The 11,372-nt window shown below is 67.4% G+C and overlaps 3 protein-coding genes across 3 annotated transcripts; 1 reads left to right on the plus strand and 2 right to left on the minus strand.

Moving 5' to 3' along the window:
- Window positions 1–527: 527 nt before the first annotated feature.
- STRN4 (striatin 4) lies at window positions 528–6,444 on the minus strand. The gene is made up of 7 exons (XM_055700441.1): window positions 6,384–6,444; window positions 3,867–4,165; window positions 1,493–1,596; window positions 1,275–1,348; window positions 1,087–1,165; window positions 784–968; window positions 528–689 (listed from the first exon to the last, which is right to left on the minus strand). Exons 1-7 carry the CDS (start codon window positions 6,442–6,444, stop codon window positions 601–603), a joined length of 891 nt encoding a protein of 296 aa, XP_055556416.1. The 3' UTR covers window positions 528–600.
- Window positions 6,445–7,009: 565 nt separating this feature from the next.
- Window positions 7,010–8,564, plus strand: FKRP (fukutin related protein). Its single transcript, XM_055700440.1, is given in 12 exon segments — window positions 7,010–7,030; window positions 7,032–7,081; window positions 7,083–7,215; window positions 7,218–7,307; window positions 7,309–7,386; window positions 7,388–7,576; window positions 7,579–7,884; window positions 7,886–8,038; window positions 8,040–8,177; window positions 8,179–8,259; window positions 8,261–8,353; window positions 8,355–8,564. Coding segments are annotated over 12 exon segments (1,464 nt in total). The 3' UTR covers window positions 8,487–8,564.
- Window positions 8,565–9,522: 958 nt separating this feature from the next.
- AP2S1 (adaptor related protein complex 2 subunit sigma 1) lies at window positions 9,523–11,261 on the minus strand. The gene is made up of 5 exons (XM_055700442.1): window positions 11,107–11,261; window positions 10,453–10,602; window positions 10,112–10,225; window positions 9,926–9,985; window positions 9,523–9,789 (listed from the first exon to the last, which is right to left on the minus strand). Exons 1-5 carry the CDS (start codon window positions 11,107–11,109, stop codon window positions 9,688–9,690), a joined length of 429 nt encoding a protein of 142 aa, XP_055556417.1. The 5' UTR covers window positions 11,110–11,261; the 3' UTR covers window positions 9,523–9,687.
- Window positions 11,262–11,372: the final 111 nt, after the last annotated feature.

Raw genomic sequence — 11,372 nt, forward strand, 5'->3', positions numbered from 1 at the left:
TTGAGGGACCCCCCCAATTCCCATTTTGGAGGACACCCCCCCCCCCCCCAGTTTTGAGGGACCCCCCCAATTCCCATTTTGGAGGACCCCCCCCCCCCCCATTTTGAGGGACCTCCTCAATTCCCATTTTGGAGGACCCCCCCCCATTTTGAGGGACCCCCCCCCATTTTGAGGGACCTCCCCAATTCCCATTTTGGAGGACCCCCCCCCATTTTGAGGGACCTCCTCAATTCCCATTTTGGAGGACACCCCCCCCCCCCATTTTGAGGGACCCCCCCAATTCCCATTTTGGAGGACCCCCCCCCAATTTTGAGGGACCCCCCACCAATTTTTGAGGACACCCCCTCCGCATTTTAGAGGGACCCCCCCCCATTCCCATTTTGAGGGACCACCCCCCCAATTTTGAGGGACACCCCCCCCCCATTCCATTTTGAGGGACCCCCCCCATTTTTTTTTTTTTTTTGGGGGGGGGGGGGGGGGGATGGACACGTCACCCCCCTCCCCCCCCCCCCCCCCCCGTTACCTTGACTCGCTGCTTCTTGTGCTGGGCTTGGGGGAGGGGCGGGAGGGCTCTCAGCATCCTCATCCTCGTCGCTGTCCTCATCCCCCCCCCCCGCGGGGAAGGGGACCCCCCCCCCGCCCCCCCCCCGCCCCCCCCCCCCCTCTTTTCCGTCTCCTTCCCGGCATTCCTGAGGGTGGGAAACGGCGGCTTAGAAAACTGAGGGGGGGGATGTTTTTTGGGGGGTCCCCCCCCGTCCCCCCCCCCCCCTTTAAATCGCTCACCTCTGGATCTGCTCCTCGATGCGCCGCACCAGGAGGGACTCGGGTCCTGGGGGGGGGGTCCCGGGGGTCTCGGGGTTGGGGGGGGGGGTTGGGGGGGGGGGGTTCCCCCCCTCCCCAGCAGCGAGCGCACGCGGCGCGACCGCATATCCAGGATGGTGTCGCTGTACCCCACCTCCTCCAGGTACCTGGGGGGGGAGGGGAGAGAAAAGGGGGTGGGGTGGGGGGCACAAAGAGGGGGGGGGGGGCACTCAGGGTACCCCAAAACCCCCCTCCCCAAATTTTAAACCCCCCCCCCCCACTCACTGTCGCAGCAGCTGCCGTCCTTCCTTCCAAGCCAGCGGGCCACCCCCCAGCGACGTCACCTCGGTGGGACCGTTAGATACTGGAAAGGGGGGGAGGGGGGGGGGCAAAAAAAAAAAAAAGGGGGGGGGTCAGCACCCCAAAACCTTCCCCCCCCCCCTCCCCCCCTCCCCAAATTGGGGGACCCTCACCCGGTTCCGTCCCCTCCGTTTTCTTCTCCCCCGGCGTCACCTCGGCGCCGAATTTCAGCTTGTGGTACTTGGACCTGGAGGGGGGGGGGGAGGGGGGGACCCCCCAAAAAAAAGGGACTTGGTGGCCCCCCCCCCCCCCCCCCCGCCTCTAGGAGGGGATGGGGACCCCCCAAATTGAGGGGGGGGGGGGGGGCGGTGGGTTTCGGGGTGTCGCCCACCTCTCCTGTTTGAGGGCGTATTCCAGCATCTTGATGCGCCGCACCAGGTCGGTCTTGAGGTTCTCCTGCCCCTTGCGCTCGCCCTGCAGAAAGGCCACCTGCGCCTGGGGGGGGGGGGGGACACGGGGGGGGGGAGGGGTGACACACGACACGGGTGGGGGACACTGTGCCCCTCCCCCCCCCCCGGGTCACCCCCATCCCCTAAATAACGCCCCCACCCCGCCCCCCGGGGGAAGGTGAGGGGCAGAGGGAAGGGACGTGGAGGTTGGGGGGGGGACGGGGGGGGGGACACACGCGTGGGGGCGCTGGTGGCCACAGGGGGGACGCTGGTGGCCACAGGGGTTGGTGGCAGTCCCAGGAGGGACGCTGGTGGCCACAGGAGTGACACTGGTGGCCACAGGGGTTGGTGGCAGTCCCAGGAGGGACGCTGGTGGCCCCAGGAGTGACACTGGTGGCCACAGGGGGGACGCTGGTGGCCACAGGGGTTGGTGGCAGTCCCAGGAGGGACATTGGTGGCCCCAGGAGTGACACTGGTGGCCACAGGGGTTGGTGGCAGTCCCAGGAGGGACGCTGGTGGCCCCAGGAGCGACACTGGTGGCCACAGGGGTTGGTGTCAGTCCCAGGAGTGACACTGGTGGCCACAGGGGGGACGCTGGTGGCCACAGGGGTTGGTGTCAGTCCCAGGAGGGACGCTGGTGGCCACAGGAGTGACACTGGTGGCCCCAGGAGCAGTGCCACTAGCCCCAGGACACTGGTGGCCCCAGAGGTTGGTCAGTCGTGGGAGTGACACTGGTGGCCCCAGGAGTGACACTGGTGGCCACAGAGGTTGGTGTCAGTCCCAGGAGGGACGCTGGTGGCCCCAGAGGTTGGTGTCAGTCCCAGGAGGGACACTGGTGGCCACAGGGGGGGACGCTGGTGGCCCCAGACGTTGGTGTCAGTCCTAGGAGTGACACTGGTGGCCCCAGGAGTGACACTGGTGGCCCCAGAGGTTGGTGTCAGTCCCAGGAGTGACCACTGGTGGCCCCAGGAGTGACACTGGTGGCCCCAGAGGTTGGTGTCAGTCCCAGGAGGGACGCTGGTGGCCACAGGAGTGACACTGGTGGCCCCAGAGGTTGGTGTCAGTCGTGGGAGTGACACTGGTGGCCACAGGAGCGACACTGGTGGCCACAGAGGTTGGTGTCAGTCCCAGGAGGGACGCTGGTGGCCCCAGGAGTGACACTGGTGGCCCCAGAGGTTGGTGTCAGTCCCAGGAGTGACACTGGTGGCCCCAGGAGTGACACTGGTGGCCACAGAGGTTGGTGTCAGTCCCAGGAGGGACGCTGGTGGCCACAGGAGTGACACTGGTGGCCCCAGAGGTTGGTGTCAGTCGTGGGAGTGACACTGGTGGCCACAGGAGCGACACTGGTGGCCACAGAGGTTGGTGTCAGTCCCAGGAGGGACGCTGGTGGCCCCAGGAGTGACACTGGTGGCCCCAGAGGTTGGTGTCAGTCCCAGGAGTGACACTGGTGGCCCCAGAGGTTGGTGTCAGTCCCAGGAGTGACACTGGTGGCCCCAGAGGTTGGTGTCAGTCCCAGGAGTGACACTGGTGGCCCCAGGAGTGACACTGGTGGCCACAGAGGTTGGTGTCAGTCCCAGGAGGGACGCTGGTGGCCCCAGGTGCGACGCTGGTGGCCCCAGGTGCAGGGCCACCAGCCCCAGGACATTGGTGGCCGCAGGAGGGACACCGGTGGCCACAGAGGTTGGTGTCCCTCCCAGGAGCGACACTGGTGGCCCCAGGAGCAGTGCCACTAGCCCCAGGACATTGGTGGCCGCAGGAGGGACACTGGTGGCCACAGGAGTGACACTGGTGGCCCCAGTGGTTTGGTGTCAGTCCCAGAAGTGACGCTGGTGGCCCTGGGAGCGACACTGGTGGCCCCGGGAGCAGGGCCACCAGCCCCAGGACAGTGGTAGCCCCAGGAGCGACACTGGTGGCCACAGGAGCGACACTGGTGGCCACAGGAGCGACACTGGTGGCCACAGGTGCAGGGCCACCAGCCCAGGACAGTGGTGGCCCCGGGAGCGACGCCGGTGGCCCCGGGAGCGACGCCACTAGCCAAGGGCTTGGTGACAGGGGTGGGATCCCCACTACCGGGGCCGGTGACCCCCCACTAGCGGGCCCGGTGTCCCGGTGCCGTCCCCCCGCCCCCGCCCCGGTGCCCCGGTGCCCGCCCCCCGCTCCCGCCGCCCGGCGGCCATTTCCTCCCAAGATGGCGGCGGCGGCGGCGGCCCCGGTAACCGCCGGCGGGGCTGGGGGGGGAGGGTTGGGGGTCGTAATGGGGGGGGGGGGGGGGGGAGTAGGGAAACGGGGGGGGCGTCCCGGGCGCGGTGCCGGTACCTGGAGCTCGGCCCGCTCCGCCTCCCAGCGCCCCTTCTCCGCCTCGAAGCGCGCCCACTCGTGCTGGATGAAGTGCAGGATACCGGGCAGGCTCAGCCCGCCGCGGTTCGCCGGTTCGGGGCTAGGCCCGGGCCGGGAACCGGAGCTGGGCCGGGTGGGACCCCGGCGGGGGGCGGCTGGGCCCGAACCGCCGCCGCCGCCCGCTCCGCCGCCATCACGGCTGCCACAAAGGGAGCCGCGGGGGCCGCCGCCGCCGCCGCTTCCTGCCAGAAAGGGAGCCGGAAGTCGGGGGGCGTGGCCTAGGAGGGGGGCGTGGCCTGGGAGGGGGGCGTGGCCTGGGAGGGGGGACGGGGCCAGGCCGCCGTTACCGCGGCAACAGCGCCCGCGGGCGGTACGGGGGTGATGGGGGGGCTATAGGGGCTATAGGGGGCCTGGAGGGGCCGGGAGGGGGTTACAGGGTCCGGGGCTATGGGGGTGGGCTATAGGGGCTGGAGAGTATGGGGGGGCTATGGGGGGGGTAGAGGGGCTATGGGGGTGGGCTATAGGGGCCGGAGTGTATGGGGGGGCTATAGGGGGGGTAGAGGGGCTATGGGCGTGGGCTATAGGGGCCGGAGTGTATGGGGGGGCTATAGGGGGGGTAGAGGGGCTACAGGGGGGCTATGGGGGGGGTAGAGGGGCTACAGGGGGGCTATGGGGGGGGGTAGAGGGGCTATAGGGGGGCTATGGGAGGGGTATAGGGGCTATAGGGGGCCTGTAGGGGTCGGGGGTTATGGGGGGCTGTAGGGTTGTACACGGTCGGGGCTATGGGGGTGGGCTATAGGGACTGGAGAGTATGGGGGGGCTATAGGGGGCCTGGAGGGGGGTTACAGGGTCTGGGGCTATAGGGGTGGGCTATAGGGGCCGGAGAGTATGGGGGGGCTATGGGGGGGGGGGTAGAGGGGCTATAGGGGGGCTATGAGGGGGGTAGAGGGGCTATAGGGGGCCTATGGGAGGGGTAGAGGGGCTATGGGGGTGGGCTATAGGGGCTGGAGAGTATGGGGGTATGGGAGGGCTATGGGGGGGTGTAGAGGGGCTATGGGGGTGGGCTATAGGGGCTGGAGAGTATGGGGGTATAGGGGGGCTATGGAGGGGGGTAGAGGGGTATAGGGGGGCTATGGGGGGGGTAGAGGGGCTATAGGGGGCCTGTAGGGGTCGGGGGTTATGGGGGGCTGTAGGGGTGTACACGGGTCGGGGCTATGGGGGGTGGGCTATAGGGACTGGAGAGTATGGGGGGGCTATAGGGGGCCTGGAGGGGGGTTACAGGGTCTGGGGCTATAGGGGTGGGCTATAGGGGCCGGAGAGTATGGGGGGGCTATGGGGGGGGGTAGAGGGGCTATAGGGGGGCTATGAGGGGGGTAGAGGGGCTATAGGGGGCCTATGGGAGGGGTAGAGGGGCTATGGGGGTGGGCTATAGGGGCCGGAGAGTATGGGGGGGCTATGGGGGGGTGTAGAGGGGCTATGGGGGTGGGCTATAGGGGCTGGAGAGTATGGGGGTATGGGAGGGCTATGGGGGGGTGTAGAGGGGCTATGGGGGTGGGCTATAGGGGCTGGAGAGTATGGGGGTATAGGGGGGCTATGGAGGGGGGTAGAGGGGTATAGGGGGGCTATGGGGGGGTATAGGGGCTATAGGGGGCCTGTAGGGGTCGGGGGTTATGGGGGGCTGTAGGGGTGTACAGGGGTCGGGGCTATGGGGGTATAGGGGTGGGCTATAGGGGCTGGAGAGTATGGGGGGGTATAGGGGGGCTATGGGGGTGTATAGAGGCTATAGGGGGGGCTATAGGGGCTGGGGAGTATGGGGCTATAGGGGGGTTAGGGGCTATAGAGGGCCTGTACGGGCCTGGGGTTGGGGGGGGCGGGGGGCTGTAGGGCCTACAGGGGGGGCTACAGGGGCCAGGGCTATAGGGGGTATAGGGGCCATAGGGGCCCAATAGTATGGGGGTATAGGGGGGCTATGGGGGAGGTATAGGGGCTATAGGGGGCCTGTAGGGGCCGGGGGTTATGGGGGGGGCTGTAGAGGCTACGGGGGGAGGGGGGGGGGGGCTATAGGGGCCGGGGTGTATAGGGGCTATAGAGGGGGCTATAGGGGTCGGAGAGAATGGGGGTATAGGGGGGCTCTAGGGGTCAACATGGGGACACTTGGGGCACGTATAGGGTACATATATATGACGTTAGGGGGATGTATGGGAGCAGATAGAAGTGGGGGGGGGGGGCATGGAGTGTTGGATGGGGGCACGTGAGGTATAGGGGTGCCCAGGGGCGTCTATAGGTGTGTTTTTAATATCTATATATATATATATTTGTGCGGAGATGCATAGGGGGGGGGTAGAGACACCTATAGGGCAGGAACAGGGGGGAGCGCGCGGAAGCATCTAGAACCATATAGACAAGTCTATAGGGGTGTATACGCACAGACGCGATTCCGTGCGAGTATATGGGGTATGCAAGTGCGGGTCTAGGGGCGTCTATAGGTGCAGGTACGTATATCTGGGCCTATATACACCGGGCCACCCGTGAGCCCTGCCTCCCTATAGGTGCCCATCCCGTATATATAGGTGTAGCACCTATAGGTGCGCGCCCAGGGGCTACGGTGACAGCTGTAACCTGCACACACGTATATATATATATAAAAATATATATTAAAATGTGTATTTTTATATATATATATATATAGGCTGCCCTTATGGAGGGGGGGGGGGCTAGGACCAGTATAGGGTTGCTATAGCAACCAGGGATGATGTTGCCACGGTGACGCATCCCGCTCTTTCCAGGCTCAGCTGGAGGCAGGGGGATGCCCTGAGCCCAAGTGGGGGTTCCTTAATGGGTCTCCCCATTAACGAGGCCCCTCGTTAATGAGTCTCCCCTCGTTAATGAGTCCCCTCGTTAACGAGACTCCCCATTAATCAGTCCCGTCGTTAACGAGTCCCCTCATTAACACCTCTTTCCCCCCTCCCCCCCTCCCCCAGCGCCGCCGCCGAGACCGCCCAGCTCATGACACCTGTGGCAGCACCGGTAAGGACCCGGCTGGGGGGGGCGGGTGTTCATTAATTAATTAGCAAAGGGGGGGGGAAAGCTAATTAAGTGCCCCCCCCCCCCCAAGCCCCAGCATGCGGGTGACGCCGTGCCAGGGCCGCCTTGGCGGGGGCCATCGGCCTCAACCTCCTCCTCTTCTACTGCGCCTGGCGGGGGGCCGGGGGGGTCGCCCCCCCCCCCTGCCGCCCCCCCCGCGGCGTCCCCGGCGTCACCGTCATCCTCCGCGACTTCGAAGACTTTGAGAACGACCTGGCGGGGACGGCGCGATCCTTCGCCTCCTTACCCGTCCCGGTGCTGGTGGCCGCCGAAACGGCGCCGTACCCCCCGGTACCGCTCCCGGCGGGGGTCGGATTCTTCCCGTTACGCCCCGTAGCCGAGCACCCCCCCACCCTTAGCGCACCCCGAGCTCCACGTCCGCACCCGCCACGTGGCTTTGGTCCCCGACGGTACCCCGGGCCGTCCCCGGGCTGCTGGAACGTATGCGGGACGCGTTGGAAGAAAGCGCCGGAACCACGCGCTTGGTGGCGGCGCCGGTGGGTTCGGTACCGTTACGGTGCTTGGAACTCCGGTTGGAACCGCGGGAGTGGACGGCGCGGTACGGCCCCGCCGCACCGGGGCTTTGCCGGGCGCTGGAGGGACCGGACCGTCCTGCTGCTCCGCACCCCGCGACCTCTTCGCTCTCCCCTTCCCCTTGACGCGCCCGGTGCCCACCGCCCTTTTTATCCAAGCGACGTTAAGGGGTTGGGGGCTCCGGGTATTACCGGCGACGTTCCCGGCGGCTCGCCGACCTCCCGTTTCCCCCCACGGGCGTTGGAAAAGTGAAAATTTAGCGGAAAATCGCCGGCGGCGCTTGATGCGCGAGCTGGGCGTCAAACGGGAGGTGCTGGCGGACGGCCGGGAGCGCTGGTACGGTTGCGGTAAGGAGACGCCGCGGTGTTTCGGTACCGTTCACCGCCCGGACCCCCCAATACCTCCTGGCCGGGCGTTGGACCCCCCCCTGCTGCCTCCGGGCGCTGCGGGAAACCGCCCGGCACGTCACCGAAACGCTGGAGGCAGCCGGGGTACGGTACTGGTTAGAGGGGGGATCGTTACTGGGAGCCGCCCCGCCTGGGCGATATCATCCCTTGGGATTACGATGTGGATTTGGGAATTTACCGGGAGGACGTGGCTAAATGCCGGTGGTTTGGCGGCGGGTGGCGGCGGGGGGGGGAACCGGTGGAAGACGCCGAGGGTTTCCTTTGGGGAAAAGGCGGCGGAGGGAGACTTTTACCGCGTCCACTACAGTCGGAGCAACCGGTTACACGTGGACCTGTGGCCCTTCTACCCCCCGCGGGGGGGTGATGACCAAGGACACGTGGTTGGGGCACCCCCAGGACGTGGAATTTCCCGAAAATTTCCTCCGGCCCCGGGTACCGATAGGGGGTTTTCGCCGGTTTCACCGCCATGGCGCCCAACAACGCCCGCGCCTTCCTCGAGCTCAAGTTCGGGCCGGGGGCTATCGAGAACCCCGAGTACCCCAACCCCGCCGTCAAGCGCCTGGGGCAGGACTGAGGGGGGGGGGGGGGGGCGCGGGGGGACAGGGACACGACCCCCCGGGGGTGTCCCCCACCCCGTGCCAATAAACTCTCCAGTGACACCCACAAGGCTCCTCCGTGCCAAAGCTTCGCCCCTGCGTGACACCCACGGGGCTCCCTCTGCCCGCCCCGGGACCCCCACCCATCCTGGGGGGGCCCCTCTGGGCCACCCCTGAGTCCCCACTTAACACTTGGGGTCCCCCAACCAGCCCTGGGGGGGGGGGTCCTCTGCCACCCTACCCGTCCCCCAACCACCCTGGGGGTCCCTGGTTAACCCCCGGGGTCCCCCAGCCACCCTGGGGGTCCCTCTGCCACCCAGGGGGGCTCCCCCTGCCACCCCCCGGGGTCCCCCAGCCACCCAGGGGGTCCCTCAGCCACCCAGGGGGTCCCTCAGCCACCCTGGGGGGGTCCTTCTGCCACCCTGGGGGTCCCTGGTTAACCCCCGGGGTCCCCCAGCCACCCAGGGAGGGGGTCCCTCAGCCACCCTACCTGTCCCCCAGCCACCCAGGGGGGTCCCTGGTTAATCCCCAGGGTCCCCCAGCCACCCAAGGGGTCCCCCAGTCACCCAAGGGGGGTCCCTCTGCCACCCTACCTGTCCCCCCAGCCACCCTGGGGGGGTCCCTGGTTAACCCCCAGGGTCCCCCAGCCACCCAGGGGGTCCCTCAGCCACCCAGGGAGGGGGTCCCTCAGCCACTCTACCTGTCCCCCAGCCACCCTGGGGGTCCCTGGTTAACCCCCGGGGTCCCCCAGCCACCCTTGGGTGGGGGGGGGGGGGGAGGTCCCCTCTGCCACCCCCCTATGGGGACAGGGCCACAGACAGAGGCAGAAAAATGGGAAGGGGCTGGAAGTGGGGAACAGCAGCCCCTGGCCCAGCCACGGGGGTCCCAGCTGAGCCCCCCCACTCTCAGTGGGTCAAAAGGGGGAGGTCTCGTGCCTCCCCCCCCCCCCCCTTTTGTGCCAAAGTGGAGGCAGCCCCTCCCTCGTGACAGGCGCGGGGTGGGGGTGGGGGGGGCTCCGGCACATCACAACCACGTTTATTCACAACACGATGATGGGGACGCGGAGGGGACGCGCAGACACGACACCGAGAGCCCCCGTACTGCCCCCCCGGGGCTGGGGGGGGTCTGAGGAGGAGGAAGGCTGAGGGGGGGAGGGGGAGGGAGGCATTTGGTCCCAGTTCACTCCAGTGACTGCAGCATCAGGAGCTGCTTGAGCACCTTGGTCTGGCTCGTCTCCCGGATCTCCCCGGCCAGGAACATCTCATCCACCACCGTGTAGACCTGTGGCCGGGCCCCAGCCGCGTGAGGGGGCATCCCTGAACCCCAAGGACCCCCAAGTGGGGTGGGGGTTCCCCCGATCCCCTCTCCCCGCTCCCCCCCAGGGCTGGAAGAGACCCCCTGAATCCCCTTTTCTCACCTTGTAGAAGTTGAAGACCAAATCGAGCTCGCAGACGTTGTGGAAATATTCATTGAGGACCTGGGGGAGGGAGGGAGGGACGGGCAGGATGCGGCCTCGCGATAAAGAGCGGCCGTTAGCGCGGGGGCCTTAATTAAAAGCCAGGGAGGCAGGAAGGTGGGGGGGTGGGGGGGGGGGCAGCCTCACCTCGACGAAGTTGTGGATGGCTTCCAGGTAAGCCAGGTTGTTGTCGGTGACGTCCACGCAGATGCAGAAGTAAAGCCCCGCGTAGCGCCGGTAGATGATCTTAAAGTTGCGGAACTGAGGAAGGGGAGAGGTGAAAAAAGAGGAACTGGGAGGACTGGGAGGAACGGGATGTGGCCCAGCAGGGCTGCAGGCTCCATTCCCGTGGGGGAAACCGCTGGGGATGGGACCCCAGGTTCATCCTGGAGCCCGGGATTCACCCCCTGGCTCGGGAAAAGCAGGGGGGCAGGGGGTGTGGGGTGAAATGGGGGGGGGGGGGGAGGGGGGGGTCGCGAGGCCGTTACCTCCACGAAATTGGTGTGTTTGGCGTCGCGGACGGTGACGACGGCGTGAACCTCCTCGATCAGCTTCTGCTTCTCGTCATCGTCGAACTGCATGTACCACTTGGCCAGGCGGGTTTTCCCGGCCCGGTTCTGGATCAGGATGAAGCGGATCTGCACGGAGGTGAGGGGGGGGGGGGGGGGGGGGGGCGTTGCAAAATGGGAGGGGTTGGAAGGGGCAGAGCATGGGGTCAGGGTCCCCCATCTCCTTTTTTGGGGGTAACTTGTGCCCTCCCCCCCCCCCCCAAGTGGCTCCCTATAGGGATCATGTCAAGGAGCCCCACCAAAGCTCTCTGCCCCCCCCCCCGCCCAAAGCCCCCCTCCCATAGGTTGGCTATAACGGAGTCCCCCCGCCCTGTCCCACTCCATAGAGCGCCCACCAGCCCTTCCCTATAAGGACGCTATAACGGGGTGTCCCCCAGGAGCCCCCCCCCCGCCCTGTGGGCCACCGCAGCCCCCCCCCCCCCAGCACCGGGCCTTACAATGCGGCACCCTACGGGGACCCCCCTAATCCCCCCCCCCAAGGCTCCGACACCGTCCGGGGCAGCCCCCCCTACGGGCCTGCCCCCCCGCCCCCTACGGGCCTGCCCCCGGCCCAGGCCCGCCCCAGCTCCTCACCATGGCGGCCCCGGTCCGTGCCCCCCGTCGGCGGCGCTGCCGAGGCCGGCCGGCCCACCCCCTCCCTGCGGTTCACCGGATATCCGCCCCCCCGGAGCACAGGGCACGCTGGGAATCGTAGTTCCGAGGGGCGGCGGGTAGCGATTGGTCCTAGCGCCGGACTACATTTCCCAGCGGGCTTTGCGCCCGCGAGGGACATGCCGGGATAGCCCCCCCCCTCCCGTTTCCGCCTCGCCCGGCGGCAATCGAGGCGGCGGTGCGGCCTG

The sequence above is a fragment of the Falco cherrug genome, unplaced genomic scaffold, assembly GCF_023634085.1.
Source record: "Falco cherrug isolate bFalChe1 unplaced genomic scaffold, bFalChe1.pri scaffold_273, whole genome shotgun sequence".
Taxonomy (NCBI): domain Eukaryota; kingdom Metazoa; phylum Chordata; class Aves; order Falconiformes; family Falconidae; genus Falco; species Falco cherrug.

Bases quoted from the DNA above. Each gene is read 5' to 3' on its own strand.
- AP2S1 (XM_055700442.1), bottom strand. The intron at 10,226-10,452 runs GTAACGGCCTCG...CCCCTTCCTCAG, and splicing joins AACACACCAATTTCGTGGAG to TTCCGCAACTTTAAGATCAT. The intron at 9,790-9,925 runs GTGAGAAAAGGG...GCCCGGCCACAG, and splicing joins TGGTCTTCAACTTCTACAAG to GTCTACACGGTGGTGGATGA.
- STRN4 (XM_055700441.1), bottom strand. From the start codon at position 6,444: ATGGGCACCTATAGGGAGGCAGGGCTCACGGGTGGCCCGGTGTATATA. The intron at 1,597-3,866 runs GTACCGGCACCG...CCCCCCCCCCAG, and splicing joins CGGAGCGGGCCGAGCTCCAG to GCGCAGGTGGCCTTTCTGCA. The intron at 969-1,086 runs GTGAGTGGGGGG...CTCCCCCCCCAG, and splicing joins GGACGGCAGCTGCTGCGACA to GTACCTGGAGGAGGTGGGGT.